This window comes from Limanda limanda, chromosome 5 (genome assembly GCF_963576545.1).
Source record: "Limanda limanda chromosome 5, fLimLim1.1, whole genome shotgun sequence".
Lineage (NCBI taxonomy): Eukaryota > Metazoa > Chordata > Actinopteri > Pleuronectiformes > Pleuronectidae > Limanda > Limanda limanda.
The window spans coordinates 14,708,409-14,727,952 of record NC_083640.1 but is presented as its reverse complement, the minus strand read 5'-3'; the positions used below and the strand labels follow the sequence as shown (position 1 = coordinate 14,727,952).

Here is a 19,544-nt window from a genome sequence, read left to right as displayed (position 1 = left end):
ACCTGGGATTTGTGTATATATAACTCATGTTCATTTCAGATTGAAGTCACATGGCGTGGGTTTGCAGTTAAACTCTTTTGCTAAATCTCGTCTTTACCCAGCAGCAGGCACCGAGCAGGGGTCATATGTTGGCCTGAAACGAGAGGCACTCCCTTCATGATCCTGAGCGGAGGAATAACAGCCGATAGCCGGAGCAGATGTTGTGACAAACTTATACTGCCATTGACTTTATTATCATTCAAGTCACAGCTGCGTGTGGATTTACTTTATTACCCAACAGGTCATTTATTATTAGTACGTCGAGGGGTGAGCTCTAAATACATATACATGCGTCTTTTCCTGTTCTGGTTGGTGGCCATGAGCGGCAGTGAGCACATGTTGGTGAGTTTAAAAACAAATGTTTTTACTGCCCACCGAGACGGCACTTTTAGAAACATATGATTTTAAAAGCCAACCACCACAATGGCCACATTCCAGTAAGTTACCAGCTCCGACATTTGCCGCAGGAGGGTCTGTGGGTTGTGCTTTTCAGAGAAAGACAAACACTCTGCAAAAGGACGGCTCAGGGTTTTGTGAGAGATCTCTCAGATTTTTTCCACAAGTGTTTGGTCAATATTGTCCCATTGAAATGTTTTGTTCTGCAGACAATCAGCTAAGTGGATGGGCAAGTATACAACTGTCCAGCAGTGACGCACACAAATCTTTATGGAGAAACTATGCCAACATTCAAACTCAGCTGTTGGCCACAAATCGTCTGTCTGGATTTTACTTTCCATCCACTCTTACCTGCTTGTCCGTGGGATCCCTTTGATCCGGGGGCTCCAGATGGGCCCCTTGCCCCGGCCTCCCCCCGAGGCCCACTGGGACCTGGCAGCCCCCGAGACCCTAACTTCCCTAAGAGGAGGAAACAGTCATGAGTAATCACGGAGCCTTAACTGGTTTACATCTTAAATGGTTTTACTTCGACTGAAAGGCAACTACGATTACAACCTACCATCTCTGCCAGGAAGCCCATCTCTCCCCTTTTCACCGTGAGGACCTGTAATGAAAGCAGAGATGACTTAATTGAGAGATAAAGCTCCGTGAACAACATCTTGGCTCAAAACACTTGGAGGAGAGGGAAAGTAAAATCCACTGAGGGATGAGCTGCAACTCTCTGAATCCAAGTAATAGAGCATATTGTGTTTATACTTCATTGAGTCTAATTTAAACCTCTGTTACAAATTGATAAATTAGCTTTGACTCAGCCAATAAATTCCTGAAAATTAAAATGTTTGTTCAGTGAGTTCAGTTGTATCAGGCCTTAGTTGGACCTTTAATAAAAAGTTCAACAGAGAGCTCCGGCCACAGTGATGTGAGGAAGCCTCTATTTGTTAAAGTGGAACACCAGCAGTTGTAAACATCGAATTCTGTTTGTAGGACCTCGGAAATACCACTACACAACTTTGTTTAAAAGAAGGAACGTGGCGTTAGCAAGAAATGATCTCTGCATGCTTCTTACCGAGGCCCAAGGCTACATTAGCCTCTATAAGCGTAGCATAGCCGACTCTCCAACTAAACTGACGACAGTCAAGTTGCATTTTGGGTTTTATTCCAAAATGCAACTTGACTGTATTTGTAAGTTAACAGAGTGATTAAAATCCAAAGGGTGTTATTCCCTGGGAACCATGAATACACTCTTGTGTGCACATTTGCACTTTGGCCTGAGGGTGGCACTAGTGGAATGATCATATAGCGTCCAAAATTGAAAAAAGTTTATCCTCTGGGGAGAGTGAATGCATCAGTAATTTTTTTTTTGTTATTTACACGTGTGACTTTTGGCAGAACTATTCTGCTCTGTCATGATTAATGTAGACAGAACTTAAAGCCACTTTGTGAGATCCCACACATCAGGTTTTGGTTCCTTCTAGCAGTCGAACAAAAATAGACCTTATCAGACAGAAATGAGCGCCACATATCTCTGTGATGAATAGGCTAATTCTGAAAATCTGTGGTATAACATGCACTATTTTTTCCCTCCATCATTTTATGTTTTATGTGTTCAAATTATGAATGTGAGTGTCAACATAAATTCCTCTGAGCATCCATGGTATGTACACTCCTTTCTGCTAACAATCCAATACATCACATTTTACAGATACAAATTGATAACAACTGTTTTCACCAGGATTGTCTCATTTGTCCACATCTGAAAACTTCAGCCAAAAACTTTGGAGTAATTTTGAACAGAGTGAAAAATAGTACAAAGATTATATTGGAACAAGAGGGTATTTTTTTCTGCGTGACAGCGCAGCAGTGTTGATTAACCTTTTAGCTGCAGAGAGTTCATCCACTTCTCTGCTACTAAGCTTGTTGTCAAATAATGCTCTAAAGTGTTGCACTTTTCACGCAGCCACAGAGAGCTCACGGAGAGCAAAGCGCTAAAGGAAACGAAATGTGTGTGCAGAGGAAGAAAAAAGAGCAGAAGTGAGCAGGTGGAGGGGAAACGGAGTTGCTGCTCTCAGAAGTAGTTTCTAACTCAATTATCAAAACCCTGGACTCCCTCAATGGAAGCATACAGTATATTTTGTACTTATACAAGACAGCAAAATGTATCTACCTGCAGGTCCCTGCTCACCAGGAGCCCCCTGAGCGGGCGCAGCCCCAATTAGGGATGAGGCCTCTGGTGCAGTTTCTCCTTTACCCTGAGGGTGGCGATGCGATATGGAGGATGGGGCATTGAGTAATTGGACCTGGTACAAGGAGAAACAAGGGCGGCCACATAATATTACAATCATGTTGAATGCACGACTGTGGTGTTTGTCAGTGGTTAAGAAACTGTGGCTGAAGTCAGACATCAACTGTTACCTTCGCCTCCACCGAGTTCAGCCTGTCACTCAGAGCTGTGATTCTGCTGCAGTTCAGACAGCCTAAGAAAAACAGAAAGTTTCTTGATTCACCTTCAGGATTCAGACACATAAACGTGATCATTTATAAAAGTATTTTTAGAATCAAAGTACAGTAGTGTCATGTTCAGAGTTCTTACTAGAGGTTGCTTCTCCTGTGCGTGCAGGCGGCCGGCGTAGCGTTGATGGTTTCCTCACAGCCTCCTGGGCAACAAGCTGGTTCCCTGCATCTGTAACAGAAGATAAAGTGAAAAAATATGTTATTACTGTACTTAAAATTTAAACTTTTATTTAATTTAGAAAAGATTCTTGGATTTCATTTTCTAAATGTGAAGAGATGCAGTTTTTTTCTGTTATTAATTAATTAAATTTAACATTGTAGGGGCTTTGGATGTTTGTCAGACAAAACAGGAACTTTGAAGAAATCCACCTTGGTTCCAAAAATGATAGTGTTTCCCTCTGATGTTTTATAGACAGACAGGAATAAGAAATTGAAGTACTGAGGAGGACTGTGGATCTTAGTTTGAAGTGACATGAACAGAAAGAAAGAAAGAAAGAAAAAAATAATGCTTCTGATAAAACTTCTTAACAGTCACGGTCCATTGAAAGGCTGCAGGTGTATTATTACTGTTAATGTCATCACTACAGAGGCTGTGGGTTGTATGAAGCATTTTCACAAGAAATCTTGTCTGTCAGTGGGCTGTCGTCCTCCAGGATTTTTTATATTATCAGGCAGAAAGAGCTGATAAAAGGTTAACGGTGAATGGAGAAGAGAGAAATGGGGATCGCACACGTCCAAGAGAGAAAACACTGCGCATGCTGCGTCTTTGCCAAGTTGCCTTCCTTTCACCTTGTTTCTTTATGGAGTATAAAATCGCAAGGCCTGGGAGAGAGGGCGTGTAAAAGACAAAACAATAGTTTCCTTGTGCGGAGAGAATGGGCAGCCTCGGCTCACATTCTGTCTTGCCTTCACTTTATGAAGTGTGGGAGTTTGTGTCTCTGGACTGTGGATGTTTTGAATGGGCAGACTTTGGTGGAAATGCGAGACCGACTCCTTTGTCTGGCCCGGTCTGGCTCTGCTCGGCCCAGGTGCTCCTGGTACAAACGAGGGGGCCGGGTTCAGCACCTCATTAGCCACCAGGACGCACGTCTTTCAATGCAGTGGCCAGCAGCCACGGCCAAAGCCAAGGGCTGCACTAAAAAGAAGCCGTGAAACAGCACCTGCAGCACCGAGGCCGGAGCAAGAGAGAGGTGTTCTTCTTAAACAGCCTCATTTGTTGTAACATCACATGTCCCGATCCGCCTCTACTCACTGGAAAGAGAAACGGAGAGCTTATCGTCACCAAGGAAAATAAACGATTGGGAATTTAAGACAGGAGAGCATAGCGGGTCAAGTGATTACCCAGAGAGCAGGGAGAGCGAGAGAGGGCAAAGGAGGAGCATGAAAAGTGCAAAGAACACATGGTTACGGGTAAATTGAGACCGCTCCAATAATTCCTCTTCCTCAACCTCTGTGCTCATGATTTCACTGTTTTGGGTTGAGGGCATTTCTCAGAGGATTAAAAGTGTAGATGGAATCAAACCATGTATGACCTGACAGGGAAATGTTATGGCATGAGCTGGAGGTTGTAGAAAACTCTAATAACAACATAAACCTGGCACGAGGACGAGGAGAACACACACTTTGAACCTGCACGTCTGCACCGCTCTACTGTCCACTCTGGGAGGACGGCAGAGACAAAGAGAGAGAAGTGCATGTGTGCGTGTAGTATGTGCACACGCTGGAGTTCGATGGCTGCATTCAATTACTAAAAGGGGCTCTGGATAGGAAATCTAGCTCTCGCCACTCCCGGCCCGACGGCACCTCTTCTCCCTCAAGAGAAAAGAACGTCTAAGTGCCAAGATCCCCTCACCCACACATGAGCTATTGTGCGAAGCTTAAAGCCAGCGCTGGCACAAGGACAACTGTCTCCCACACACACCTCATACACACACTCCCTCTGTCTGTCTTCCAACAACAAATTTCAAATCCTGCAGGGCCCCGATCATATTCTGCTTTCTCCAGTGACAGTGTCTGTTAATTGCGAGGCCTATGGAGTGTGTTTGTGTTTGTGTGTGTCTGTGTGTGTATGTGTGGGTGTGGATCCAGGCCGTGCTGGGGTAAAGACTGAGGATGACTTTGATGCCTCAAGTGTGATGCATCGGTCCGGTCGGCCAACAACAACATCATCACAGCTAACGAACCCCCCCGGTGGACACGGTTCGCTGTGTCCCACTCTTTGTTCTCAGTGGGCTAATTGCCTCAGTGGGGGAGGGAGGAGGGTGAGGAGGGTGAGTGTCAAAGCAATGTGTGAATGTATTTGACCTGCTGGCCCCGTGTTGCACTGGGCCCTAATCAGTGACTGAGTCAGAGCTCTTCATTAGAGAAATCTCCCCACAGAGACTTCAGCCAGCCAAAGGCCGTCCTGACATCAGCTCTGTCTCTCGTCCCATTTTTCTCTGTCTCTCTCTCACACATACACACACACAGAGAAAGTTTAATTATCTGTATATAAATACTCTTTGACCAATATTTGCCCCTGCTGGTGCCAAAATCTCACAGGAATACGAGGAAGATATGACCAAAGGTCACGAGAGTATCTTTTTCTGATCTTTGTTCGTTTGGGGCCGGGGCTTGAAGGATTGTTTCTGCTCGAGCACGTGATGATCTGCTCCATATATCGTCTGTTGGGGGTTAGGACTCTAAAAAGGATTTATATTTTGCAGAAAATCTATTTCAGACTGAATTTATCATATTAAAGTTTATTTCAGAGGTCTAAAGCTACATCTTTGTAAGCATGTAGCTGGTGGCTTTGGTTAAACACCAATGAAACTCTCTGACCACGAGCCTGTAAAACAAAAATAGATAAAATAAATAAAAAGACCTCTGAGACACCACAATTCAGTCAACAGCAGATTGAATGCGAGCCAACATCAGAGTTTTATTTTTACCAAGAGCGAACTGTGCAGAAGTGGGACACCCTTAAAAACTGAACTGACTGCACTCGACGGAATGCCGCATTTTCATTTTTGATTCCTCAAAAGATTACGAAACTGCTACTATCGATAAATTATGTTATTATAGTAGCGGCTTTATTCCAAAGCTGTTATTATTGGCCTTAAACCCCACTTGGAGCAGTGCTGGTGCCATCAGAGTTAGAGCCAAGCGCACAATGACCAGGACTGCAGCTGCACCACTCACTCTACATAAGGTACATGTGCTCCAGTAGGGTTTTGCCTGTGCATGTGTGATAAATACACAATCGCACTGGTTGTAATGGGACAAGGTCATTCCATCAGTGATTCTCTCCCAGTGAAAATAAACCTCATGCCAAAAGCCCAGCTAGCTCTGCCAACCAGAGGCCTCTAAACACACAGCTCACACTCAGCAGCCTGATCCACCAAGCTCATCACCTATTGTTGTTTATTTATTCTCTACTTCTGCAGAATGATCCAGCAGCGTGCAGACTGGCCGGACTGAGAGAGCTTTGTGAATGTACCAGTGAGAGTTTTGTTGTTCTGTCATATTGTCTGCAGCAGCGTGGATGGATATGTGAAGACAGGGCCGAGGCAGACATTTCCTACACATCCTCTAAAAGCTCACCAGGACTTGTTTTCTAGAGTGTAACTATGTTATGTCAAAGTTTGAAGAACAGTGCGAGGTCTGGCAAAAGCTGCACGCAAAACACACACACACCAACACAGCGAGGTCCTGATCCATCTCTGTCTGGTCAATGAGCTGTGCTCAGCACTGCAGCATCATTAGTGACCAGGTGCTGACAGCCAAGGGGGGTGTTTGTCTCCGTCTGCGCTGCCTCGGACAGACTGAAGACTGCTGCCTTTAGATGAACACACACACACACACACACACACACACACACACACACACACACACACACACACACACACACACACACACACACACACACACACACACACACACACACACACACACACACACACACACAAAATAAACCAAGCCAAGCAGAACAAGGTGGCTACTCGGAACATGTGTTTGCTGAGCTAATCATTTCTTGTGTCTACTTTTGATACAGAGGGAGACATATTGAGGTGATGTGAACCTGGTCTGGTTTCATTCTGCTCCTCTCCCTCTCACGCTCTCTTTCTCTCTCTTTCCTCGTCTTGTACTTAGTTTCCAGAGAAGAACTGCATAGAACCCAGTTATTGTGCAGAGCTGCAAAAGTGCAGATGTCAAGACAGACAGTGAGGTGCAGTGAGATGTGAAGATTCACAATTTGGGAAAAAATAAAGGGCTGGTATCAGAGCTGAGGTATTGCAATTGGTATCAGGGCTGAAAGGGGACAGATCTGTGCATCCCTCCCTTTTGACATGAAAAACTTTCCCCTGGTGTTCTACTAAAACCAATCATAACAAAGCAGGATCATTAGCAGTTTCCACTTCCCATGCAGCTGATGGGTCTCAGTCTGGTCAGTGCCCTGGCAAGTTCAAACCTGCATCTGAACCCCAGTGTTTATTGTGCTTTCCCAGGGTTGCAGGTTTCCTTTATTAGGTGACTGACTTAAAGCGTGGGACACACTTCATCATTTCCTTCCTTTAGAAATTCCACTCTGCCTCCCTGCCTCTCACACACTGCACAGGTTCAGCTGTAATTACAGGTGAGCGGGAAGTGCGGCGTCGCTGTAGCAATTGGTCAGATAATTGATCCCAGAGGAAAAGCAATACCGAATCCTCACCTTCATACTGTGTTTAGGCTGAAAACAAGTGCACTGAGGCAGCCGGTCTACATCTGCTCTGGTTTAATAGTCTTGCTGAGGTGTCGGAAAGACCTGCTGCAAATGAAACCACGCCGCAGCCTCTGGGACCCTGAGGTAAGAGCACGAAGGGTCAGAGAGGTTCTCGCTTAATGCACACACATCTCACCTCATCAATCAGAGCAGACACTTGAGCCAAGGCAGCGTAGGGCAGAGCGCACACTCGCTACAACAACACCCTGACCACACTCTCCACAGAGCGAGACCTCCATCAGTGATGATCAAGGTGACAGTAATGAATCACATTTAGTCTCCTTACTGCAACGGAGGAGATGATTTATATACTTGTACTTTCTGGAATAGTTTTTAAGTCAGTGATTTGAATTCTAGTAAGCTTACGTGAAGTTAGGACAGAAAACGTTATCATGAGAAATGGTAATTTTGTCGATGTGAAGTTGAAATTTGGAAATTGTCTTATATTGCTGTTGAATAAACTTTTAATGATAAAATGATAACCTCTGCAGGGGAGATTATGTTTTCATTTGTATTTATTTGTTTGATATATACCAGGATTACACAGAACCTGCTCAATGGATTTCAGGTTTGTGGAATTCATTACATTTTGTTGTGGATCTGGATTTACAACAGAGGATTCCTCAGAGAGGAATAAATGGAACTATATGTTTAGGGGACTGATATTTTTGGGTGTGTGCAATTTGGTATAATATTGGTGCACAGACACTATTCACACGCACGCACGCACGCACGCACGCACGCACGCACGCACGCACGCACGCACGCACGCACGCACGCACGCACGCACACACACACACACACACACACACACACACACACACACACACACACACACACACACACACACACACACAGAGATAAACGCTCCAGAGGCCAGTCAAGTGTCATGAACGGTGCTGCATCACTAATCTTCTTCAGTTTGGCTCTGCAGATTCTCACACTCTCCTTTCAGCTCCTCCAGCCCGTCCAGATGCGCTCACGCACACAGCCTCTAATCTTCCACAGGAAGGAGGAGGGTCTCCCGCCTCTCAGTCCCAGACAGGGCTGTCTTTACCTCACCCTCCCTCTCACTCACTCTTCCTATCTCTCACTCTCTGTTTTTCCAGCACATGCCTGTCGTGATGCTGAGGGCAGTGACAGGTCCTGCACCTCAGTCAGGCTGCCCCCCCCCCTCACAGCAGGAGGTGGTGTGTAATTACAAAGCAGAGCCCGGCTGAATGGTCGGACCTGTGGGGGTGACTGCGGTCTGCTGACAGAGGTGTCTGTCTGGCCTAAAGACATGTGCTCTCCCATTGGCATTCTGGGAGGGGTGACTGGCCTCACTGGGTAGAGACATCTGTGTGGTAGACCTCTGTGCACAGGATGCAGCACTCACCTTCCATAACCTCCCTCCTGTCAGGCTTCCTGCCTATTGTCTCTTCCAGAATGTTTCATCATGAGAGACCCACAACTATCAACCCCACAGAGGCCGGGTCCAGACTGACGAGAATACCTGCAAGGCACTCGTATATACTAATGACAGGAAAGTGGACCTCTGCTTCACAATCACTTAGCACCTTCGCTGCTAATTACTGAGCAGAGCAGGTCTGCTTTGACTGTTTGTTATCGGTGGAGCATAGTGAAGCCAGTGGGACTGATGGACATCTACACTCTCTGTCCACAACAGCGAGGGAGGCATTTTTTTGCGATGGAGCCACAAAGCAGAAAGAGGATGTGGTGTTTACTCAACCTTGAGAGAAGAAGAAAAACAAGTATTTTTAAGTAAATGGTAATGACTCCAACATGGTGATTGTCCCAGGATCATCCAAGAAACCCTCCAGTATATGGAAAAAAAAATTCTCTTTGCCATGAAAGCAAACAATGCTGCGGTCTGCGTAAAGTGGCTAAAATTAGCAGCGGGCACATCTGTCGAATTGCAGCGCTCTGATTTGAGATAGTATGTGGTCGGTACTGGCTGCACTGTAAATCCAGCCAGCAGTCTTTAAACATTTCCTCCACTTGAAAGAAGCAGATGTCTAATAAAATAGCGGCAGAGGCTGACGATCCTGCTCACACCCTTCACTTTTATTAAGAGAGACACAATAACACGGAGGCCCGGTGAGACTCGGCTCCACCCTGATGACCCCGGTCGACCTGAATAAAAGCTGCTTTGTAAACTTTTCCTTGGCGACGCTCTCCCTTCCAATGCACTCGGCTGGCAGCCGCTCCTGTGATGTGCAAACGTCGTCCCTGTCTCTCAGTCCCTGTCTTGACTGGTGTCGCCAAGGAAACAAGTAAAAACAGGACGGTGGAGATGCAGTCCAGGACTGACTGGATGAAACCACACTCTCCTTGGTCCCTGTTCTAGTGCGGCAGGGAGGGTCCCGTCTTGTCTTTGACCTCTGCATAAAAAACACTCCCCACACACCGCAGGAATTGAACCCCACTGCTCTCAGCCAACACGCTGCCACAAGTGGCTAACAAACAATAGTTCTAAAAACAACCAGCAGCAGAATTAGATCTCCATGCGCACACAACCGACAACATAGTAACTGAAAGTTATTGCTGCTGACTACACAAGTTTTGAATATCGCACGCTGAGCTGTTTTACGGTTTGCACTTTATAAGCGTTTGGGACTAAAACTGGCAGATTCTCCGGACTTTACGTGCAGTTTGCCTTTCACACACGCACAACGCAGCGGAAGGTTTCTTTGCACAGACGTGTTCACAACAGCAACAAATCTGCCGCATTATTCAGGCAAGAGGTGGAGCAGCTGGGTGCAGCAGACAGAGGCAGGAAGTAACGTATCTATTACGCTGCGGAGATCACCTGATCCCGCATTAGAAGCTTCAACAACCCCAATATCTAAGGCCATATCCCTTTGTGAAGGTTAGCTTCCACAAAGGGATATCGCACAAGACTGTGGCTCAGGAAGTAGAGTGGGTCGTTCACAAACCAGAAGGTCGGTGGTTTGATCCCCTGCTCCTCGTGTCCACATGCTGAAGTGACTTTGGACAGGACACTGAACCTTACATTACCTCTGATGGCTCCAGTTAATGCATTACCTCCATCCTTCTCCTGATGAGACTGCAGACGAGCAGACCTCTAATATCTCCAACCCATGCGTATTACTGGGATTATTAGATTTCAAATTGCAATTCTTTACTTATTAGTATAAAGTTCCCACGTTCTGCTCAGGAATGAATAAGACGACAGTTATTAAGTTTTAAAGTGGAAGATGAGATGTTACTGTTGGGAGGATCAGACTTATCCAAACAATAGGTTGCAGAGACTAAACAATAAAAAAAGATGTTGAACCGGCCAACTGTAATAGGAACAGCAGTGGAGAGGTAACACACTGTTGCTCTGTGCAAAAACATGCAGCTGAATTCCTGGTCAGCGGACCCTGGACTCTGACCCCGTTCCAACCATACGGAGGCTGTGGAGCGCTCCAGCTCTGCCCAAGGCTGCAGCCAAGCAGAGCTGCAGGCCAATCCACAAATCTTCAGCGAAACATCCTGCCCCATGTTCTCACTGCACACACTCGGTGCTTGGCGAGTAAATCCTTTGCCCTCAGTGTTTGAAGTTCAAAGATATTGGTCCGACCGCTGACTTATGACGTCTGAGAGGCCCGTGTACACACCATCCTGATGTCGTTTCCCTACTGTGTGAGCACACGTGACACTTCTTGAGAGGGTTTGAATCACAAATGTTTTTCCATAACCACCCATGTAAACAATAAAAGCAACCGAGTCCCCTCTAACAACCGTGCAGCCGGATCCATAACAACCAAACAAAAAAAGCTCCAGTCCAACACAATGACTGCGTGATAGTGACTGCACTCGTTCGCCCAGAGCCAAGACTTGATTGCCAGACTGCAGCCATTCCAGCTCCCCCTAGGACAATATTTTGCTCCAATATCAAACCATAAACCTGCCTAACTCTCCAAGGCTATAAATGAAGTGAGAACAGCAGACATGTGTGGTAATAAGGAGGCCAAATCTTTCTTCACCATTTTTTTCAATTTTCCTCATGATTCAGTTTCTCTCGCAGAGCGTTGTCCATTTCCTCCACCATAACAAATCATTGGATTTGTCACTATCCTCTGGGACCTCTCATGTAACACCCTAATCTCCATTTCGCCTTCATAAGCTTGGATCATTTTACCTCAGAGTATTTGTCCCTGCTCAGAGGGTTGTCAGGGAGAGTGAAGCAGCGGAAACCAAGTGTTTCAGCACACACTGTTAAATGGGACCGGGTCAGAGAATTCTGTGAGGAGACATTTTATCCATAACCTTTTCTCATCACATATTCCCCTTGTCGTTGTAAATATGCTCGACTGCCAATATAAACGTTCTGTGGAAGAATGAGAAAAAAATTAACAGTTTGAGTGTCAACGTTTCATGAGCCATTTATTGTCTTTTTAATATGTTGATGTAGAAGAAATTGTGTTGATCTGAAATTATAGAAACCCAAAAGGTGATTGAATAAGATTCTCGGTTTATAGGTAAGTACATCTCTGCTAAGGCTCAGCGGCTCCCTGAATTTACACTAATAGATATCAGTCCACTGAATATGTCTGTGACATGTTACAATCAGGCCCTTTGTCCTAATCCAAGCCAAAACATAATTTATTCTTTCTTGGCCCAAATCCCATCCTTCCCAGATGAGTGAAATTATGGAAACGGCATTTTAAGTCCTCAGTCTGCTTATGTTTCTTGTTCATAAAATTGATCAAAAATGTACGCCCTCAAGTACAGATTGTCCCAAAATTTGCAGTGTCATAACCATTTGAACCCCAAACTGTTGAATTGATCCATGGTTATGAGGCTCTGCCGATATATACAAACACTGTTCCAATCGTGAGTCAGTCTTGCCATCAAAAAACATCAAACTTGCTGAAAAAGTGAGCACTCGGTCCAGTGTGATGCGAAAAATGTCTTTATTTTATATTTAGTTTTGTTATGTCCCTTCCACTAACATGGAGGAGGTGAACACCAGCAGCCGATAGAGACACTTTGGCTTCACTTTGGGGAGCTGTCATGTCGTCCACTTTACAAAAAGTCTTTACACGCTCACCGACTCTCAGATTTCCCCCCCCACCATCCTGAACAGCGCTCAGATGACATATTGTACAAACTGGCTTGTTTTAAACATATGGAGGCCTTCAGAGTTCATAAGTTCTTGCAGTATATCCCTGCAGACACACTGCAACGTGTCTTACTTACACTCAGTCCCCTGGATAGGTTCCCTGACAGCAGATATGTTCATGCATGAAAGAGAAGCAGACATGGAAGTCTGGCTGATAAAGGTGCAGCCGGCTGTGTCTGTGTGTCCGTCATGCTGCTTGTTTGAAGAAGTTCTTTGTTGTGGACCTGGCCGTCTCATACAGTCTCTGAACGTGGACACGGACGTGACTCGACAGCACGGTTTCTAAGCCTCTGAATTAGACCGTCTCATGTTCTCTCCTCCAATTAAAAACTTTGCTCTGAGTGCAGAACACAAAAAACTGCAGGATGGAGCAGTTACTAAGAATAGGCCAGGTAACAGATATCACATGCACCCCCCACCCCCTGATCATATGGAATGGACCTACTGATGCTCTATCACGTACGTACAGCACGGTCACATATGGGTAAGCTCTCACAGCAGTGGCAGCGGGCCAGGATCAACATCACTCCCTCCACACTCCAGGTTCAGTGGGAGATTGATGAGTCTGCTGCACACTGCTGCCTCATTGTCTCCACCATCAGCGTAGTGCCAAATCTGAGCATCACTCCCAGCATCATTACACATTTCTGTGCAACTGTGCACCTGTTAAAACACACACGTACAGGACAGGGACTGACCACGGTGCCGTGCTTCTGAGACATGAGTATGAATAACATTGTCGTCCACCTGATACGACTGCTTCCCACCTCTCTGTGCGTTGACAGACGGGGTCTCCGCGCTGCCTATTTGCAGACACATACGATCCCATTCAACTTTTACAAAAGGCAGAACGCTGGAGCTCTCTGTTCTGAGCTTCCTCCTGCAAGGACGAATAGAGTTTTCAGACAATCTGTTCGGAGGAGTGTCGGTTTGATCAAACCAGATGGTGACTTGCTGCTGTTCATCTCTGGGTTACAGATGTTTATAAAACTGCTTCGAGTTCCAGAATGAGAAATTAAGAGACACTTATTTGATTACTGGGGGAATAGGGAACGTGAACTTGAAACAAATTCCGTAATGCTCTCATTGCTCCATGTAAATATTTGGCTCTTTTGTCATCATCTTTTACAGACCTGCACTATTATTCAATAACATTGTACTATACCAGCTTTCAGTGGACGCTCATGACGGTACAAACCTTTATCATTTATTATTCATGTGCAGTCGTTGGTATTTTGGGAATTTTTTGAAAAAAATCTTGTTAAGAGGATACAAACAGTTCTTTTGTCACCAAACCCCAGTTTAAATGCAGGTTTTCTTTAATATGTATTTTAGAGCAAAGTATCAAAGAGCTGATTGCAAAAGCGGCTAATTAGCATTTAGCCTGATATGACCTAAATTTCTGGCAGCGTTAGCAAAGTCCTCTAGAGGTTTTAAGATCGTTTTATCCACTTTGTTTGCATGCGCGCACGCAGAATTTGCATAGATGCACATACGCACGTACACACCACAAACCCACACATATGTATATAAACTCCCACACAGTGAGTGGAGTAAATGACTGTGTGAAGCTGAGCTCCTTTCAGTCTAATCCCTGGGTGAATGGAGTGCTGTGTGCCAGGCATTCCTCTGTGTCTTGCTGAGGCTTTCTGGGGATTAGACCCCACTTACTTCCAGGGGCCGCGGGGCAGGATCAAAGCTGATTGGGCTTTTTGGGTTCGTGGGTGATAGCTTGTGGAACAGCGAGCCTTGACTCAGGTGGAGTCAGAGGGAGGCATCGGGGAACACAACACCTCGGGTGAGACGCGAGACGCTGACACAGGTCGCACACACCTGGTCGGGTCAAACCTGTACTAATCCAGCACAGGGCTAACCCGCACTGTGCTGATTGATGGCTGGCCTGCAGGAGGTGAGGCTTTAACTCCAGCATTAATGCAGATATGCCGCACCCCGGCTCACCGAGGTTAAAAAAACACAAAATGTAAATCACACAATAAAGCTCATATTAACTTTGGGTTTCCCCTGTCTTGCCTATACAGTTTACACAGTATAATGAACCTTTCATGAGGAAGACATCAATGAAACATGCATGTGCAGCAATCTGGACTTCATTTCTCTCATCACGTGCTCGGCACTGCAGGCTTTACACCGGCTAAACTTAGATCCAGTTAAACAGAGGACAGTCAAAACAAACATGACGACTGATCTGCAGTGACCTCCACACACGCACACAGCGTCTGACCTTTACCCTGGAAGGAGAAACAGGAGGTCTTCTATAATCCAGAGGAAGTGCAGAGAGACTTCAATCATGACACTACAATGTGTTAAGTATTTGAATAACCAAAATAGCTCAGAGCAAGACAAATACACAGAGATTGTAAAGAGCTCTGAGCTCTGCTCCTCTGTCAGAGATACAGCGGCAGGATTAACACAGCGAGATCCTCTGGGCGCACGAAGAGTAAACAGAGCAGATCCTCAAATATACACAGAAATTAATGAGAAATGTGTGTGTCTGTGCGTGTGCAGGATTCAGGGAGAAAACTCACACCAACACACACAGATCAGGTGCTGAATGACACTAAAAATAGCTCGTAGGACTTCCAAAGGCTAATCTGTGTGCAGCAAAGCTATCTTCAGCATCTCAATCCTGATCACAAACACTGACGTCCGCCATGTTTTGGAAACTTCCTAGGAAATAAACAAAATTACCTTCAGAGGATTTGAGCACCCGGCAGATAAACATAATCATGACAGGAATGGTCCGGAAAACAAAACAAAAAATAATAGATTGTGTGGGCACGCCACTTAAGCTGCAGTGCGTTATCTTGATGTCATATTCCCGCTCTTTGTTCTGTCAGTACAGATGGAAGGTTATCATCCATGAAAGACCTTTGAGCATGTCATGGATGTCTTTGTTGCATCTACGTTTTCTATCTCAGCCCTGTCTGGAGCGAAGGCAGCCCCCCCACCTACACACCCAAACCCAGTGACGACACCTCGGGTCTGGGCAGCGTTACTCCAACATGTGGTTCTGTCTCACGTCGGCTTCCTCTGACAGACAGAGCTAAAGTGGGCCCCCCTACACATGGGGGCTTTGTTTGTGTTTTGCACCATTGGAGATAATCACACATGCTCTGTGTGCTCCACAAAGGGATGATAAACTAAAGAGGGGCATCCAGAGCAGAGGAGCAGACGATAAAATCACAGACAGTGTGGAGAGTGGGTGTTTTTCTACAACTCGGTCTCCAAGTCGGGGTCCTGGAGAGTTTGGTACAAGAGCAAAAGACAAGACAGGAAAAGAAAAGAGAAGAGAAGAGACGAAAGTTGTCTGGCACAACTTTACCGATACTTCCAAAGTAGACATTATGGCTTGCGGTGTTCATTGTGGTCATCATACATCATACACACTACAAAGAATATTGACATTGGGTGCCATGAAAGAAAGAATTTAAAAAAGTTAAATAAATATAAAACCACATACCAAACAAAGGGCATTCACACATGATTGCGTAAGAATGAGAAGTATATGACAGAGGCCGTTCCCCAAAAATACATGAATGAATGAAACGAATAAGAGGGGTGATAGATACCCTGCTTGTGGGCTGTCATTCATACATACGATTAAACATGATGGGTTGATCTAAATAAGCTGTAGATTAAGTCTCTAATCTTATTTGTTACAAAATATGCATCATTTTCTGACTTGATTGTTCCTAACAATTTTTTTTTAGCATCAACATGCCTTCATACCGCGAATCAACAAAATAATTGTACTTGTAGCTCTATATGATACAAGTTCAGCAGCACTGATTGATGTAAACGTTGTTTTACCTGAAGTTATTGTAAGTTTCATCTGCAGAGTGAATGCTCTGTGTTGAAGAGCAGATGTGGGATTTCTCTTGTTTTTTGGCCACAACACTGGATGATTCAGTTGAGGGAAGCTCTCTGTGATTCTGTGTCCAGCTCGTGTCTCTGCCAAGGCTGAGATGCTGATGGAGTGCTCCAGTGTTAATGTGACATCCTTTCGCCATCGCTCGCTGGCTGAATATCGTGATGGGGACCCAGAGAACTCTCCCACAGTGCAATTTACTGCCCTGTGCTAGAGATGACTCAGAGAGGAAGATGAGCAAACTACTGGCACACATGAAAAAGGAATAAAGATACGAACAGGAGATGAAAAGGGGAAACAAAGGGAGATAGAAGCAAACACTTCTATTCACAGCATTTTTTAACTCCCTCATCCTCTACTCCTGCTGCAAGTCAAAAGCGAGTGAGGGTCTTATCTCTGAAAGGTGCTTGAACACAACATGCCCGCAGATGGAGCTGACTGTGTGAATACACTCACACGAGGATGAAAGCACACACATGCAGGGGAGTGGAAGCAGATTACAGGATCAGAGGAGTTGGGAAACACATCAAAACGTAGCAGAACCGTCAATGCCTTTACAGCACGGAGAAACAACAGGCCGAACGAGAAGCTAACAATGCAGAGCCATCAATCATGTCGCTCCTGTCGGCCAATAAAACAGGCCGTGTGATCACAGTTTGGGGTCGACAGGGGCCGGCCGACCCTGGGGGGCTCCAGCAGGGGCTGACGTGGTGGATGTGGCCCTAATCTCAGCGCCGCATTACAAAGGAACACAGGCTCGCCTTCAAACTCCTCCTCGCCGGCATTCAGAAAGTTTCTCAATAACGGCCTTGCCTGCACTCCCTCACTCCCACACTGTAAGAAAGTGCTGATCGACCAAAGGGAAAACTTCAAGAAGTCCACAGTAGACACTTCAGTAAGAGCAATGTTTTCTTAGGCTGTGCCTCTAAAAGAATGAGGCTGTAAATAATTACTTTTCATGGTTGGGTGAACGAAGGATTGTTTTGTCAATAAAATGAAAAGAGCAAAGAAAGGTCCATCTGAAGTTTACAGAGCACAAGTGTTAGTGTGTTAGTCTTAGAAATAACACAGATATTCACACACGCAAGGTAAAGCAACTGGATTTAGCTTGATGATTCATCCAAGAAAAACAACACCTTATTTAATTTATATATTAAAAGTGATCAAACAATATTTAAAAAGTCGGAAGAAGGAATAAATGATGTTTAGATGTTGACACTACAACATCACTAAATTAGACTGATTCAAACGTAATACTGATTTATGATTTATGTGTGATTTCATTTTTTGGCCTTTTAATCTCATTACTGTAGCACCACAGTAATTATCATCATATCAATGTTTTTTCTTTCTATTTCAGTAACTATATAAACATTACACCAGTATAACAGTGATTTAGGGATGAGTGATCATATATTGACCAGCAGAGAAGCTGAAGATAAAGTTTTGGTTATCGCATTTCAGAAAGTGTCTCACAAGAGAGAAGAGAGAAAGACTTATCCTGTTCGGGGTCTCGTATTCTGTTTCTAATCTAAATCATGTGCAGGTGAGACCCCGCCTCCACCCCCCCATAGTCAGCGTGGTGTCTTTTATCTGAGCGGTCCCAGTCACAGCAGTCGTGGCAGCGTGCCGAGCCACGGACATTAACACCCCTCCGTCAGAGTGAGTGCAGCGCTCCGACACATACACACCCAGATAAAACATCTGGCCTGTCTCAACTAAACACATCCCCCGTGTGTGTGTGTGTGTGTGTGTGTGTGTGTGTGTGAAGTCCAAACGTGATGCGTGTATCTTCTCTGTCCTCCCCTCGTCATCGCTGAGGTCTGGCAGTGTGAGTTGTGCTTCGGAGCAGACGTGGAGGTCTTGGCTGAGATTGACCTGATCTCTCCAGACATTTAAATGCTGTAGTAAAAACTGGATGGATGCGTCCCACTGTCTGACTCGCAGCCCAAACACATCTAAAGCACAGTATATCAAAATGCTTGGTATGGAGAGAGAGAGAGAGAGAGAGAAGGAGTGTGCTCCCTCTTTATCTCCTCCTCTCATAGTAGCAGAAAACAGACAGAGGTTAAAAGCACAGAGCAGCAGCTTCTTGAGGGCTTCAAGATGCAAACCATCACCGGCACCTCTGAAGACTCTCACCCACCCTCTCTGCATTGTGTTTTAATTGATTCATAAAGTCACTACTGAGACATCAAGTTTTACCATCGACACATGAAACGCGGAGGATAAGTGTGCTGACTTAGGAGACTGTTTTCTGTTTCATCTGCCGAATGTTTAACTATTTATGAGAGCTGTAAATATCACAAGTGACAATTTAGAGCGATTCAGCCTTTAAAACTCATTATACATCCATCTACATAAAACTATACACCAGACCGCCATAAAAAATAAAAGCATTTAAATTTAAATCTCAATGAAAGCTTCAGAATTACACATGACGTCATTCGGCAGTGAGATGTAAAGACTCTGTAAAGACAAGCGGAACATTTATTTGATGCTGTTTTAGCACTTAAGTCGCTATTTCTGTAAAGTTACGAGGGTGAAAACCCGGAGAGAGCTACTTGTTATCGTAAACCAATCATCACTCACTCACTCACACTGCACAGCCAGAAAAAAAACGAGCAACAACTCCGGGAGGTTCTTCATCTTGGAATATGGAAGATAAGGTGTTCACTCTATGGCTTGAACCTGGACCTCCAAGCCGAGCATTCCTTGGCCTATCAGTGCGTCTCTCTTCCCACGCCCTGTGCAGAGTGAACTCTACCACATTACACATCACACCTCTTTCAACATCCACAGTTCAATTCAAAAGACATTTTCAGATGTCA

The 19,544-nt window shown here is 45.1% G+C and overlaps 1 protein-coding gene across 1 annotated transcript in view; it reads right to left on the bottom strand.

The window, feature by feature from the left end:
* Positions 1 to 19,544, bottom strand: part of emid1 (EMI domain containing 1) — a 49,709-nt gene that overhangs the window by 9,611 nt on the left and 20,554 nt on the right. Inside the window, exons 4-11 of the mRNA XM_061071701.1 lie at positions 10,777 to 10,785; positions 7,284 to 7,300; positions 3,938 to 3,980; positions 3,026 to 3,109; positions 2,848 to 2,909; positions 2,600 to 2,732; positions 995 to 1,039; positions 787 to 894 (exon numbers count right to left, since the gene is read on the bottom strand). Coding sequence (XP_060927684.1) covers positions 787 to 894; positions 995 to 1,039; positions 2,600 to 2,732; positions 2,848 to 2,909; positions 3,026 to 3,109; positions 3,938 to 3,980; positions 7,284 to 7,300; positions 10,777 to 10,785 — 501 coding nt within the window. The remainder of the gene's footprint in view (positions 1 to 786; positions 895 to 994; positions 1,040 to 2,599; positions 2,733 to 2,847; positions 2,910 to 3,025; positions 3,110 to 3,937; positions 3,981 to 7,283; positions 7,301 to 10,776; positions 10,786 to 19,544) is intronic.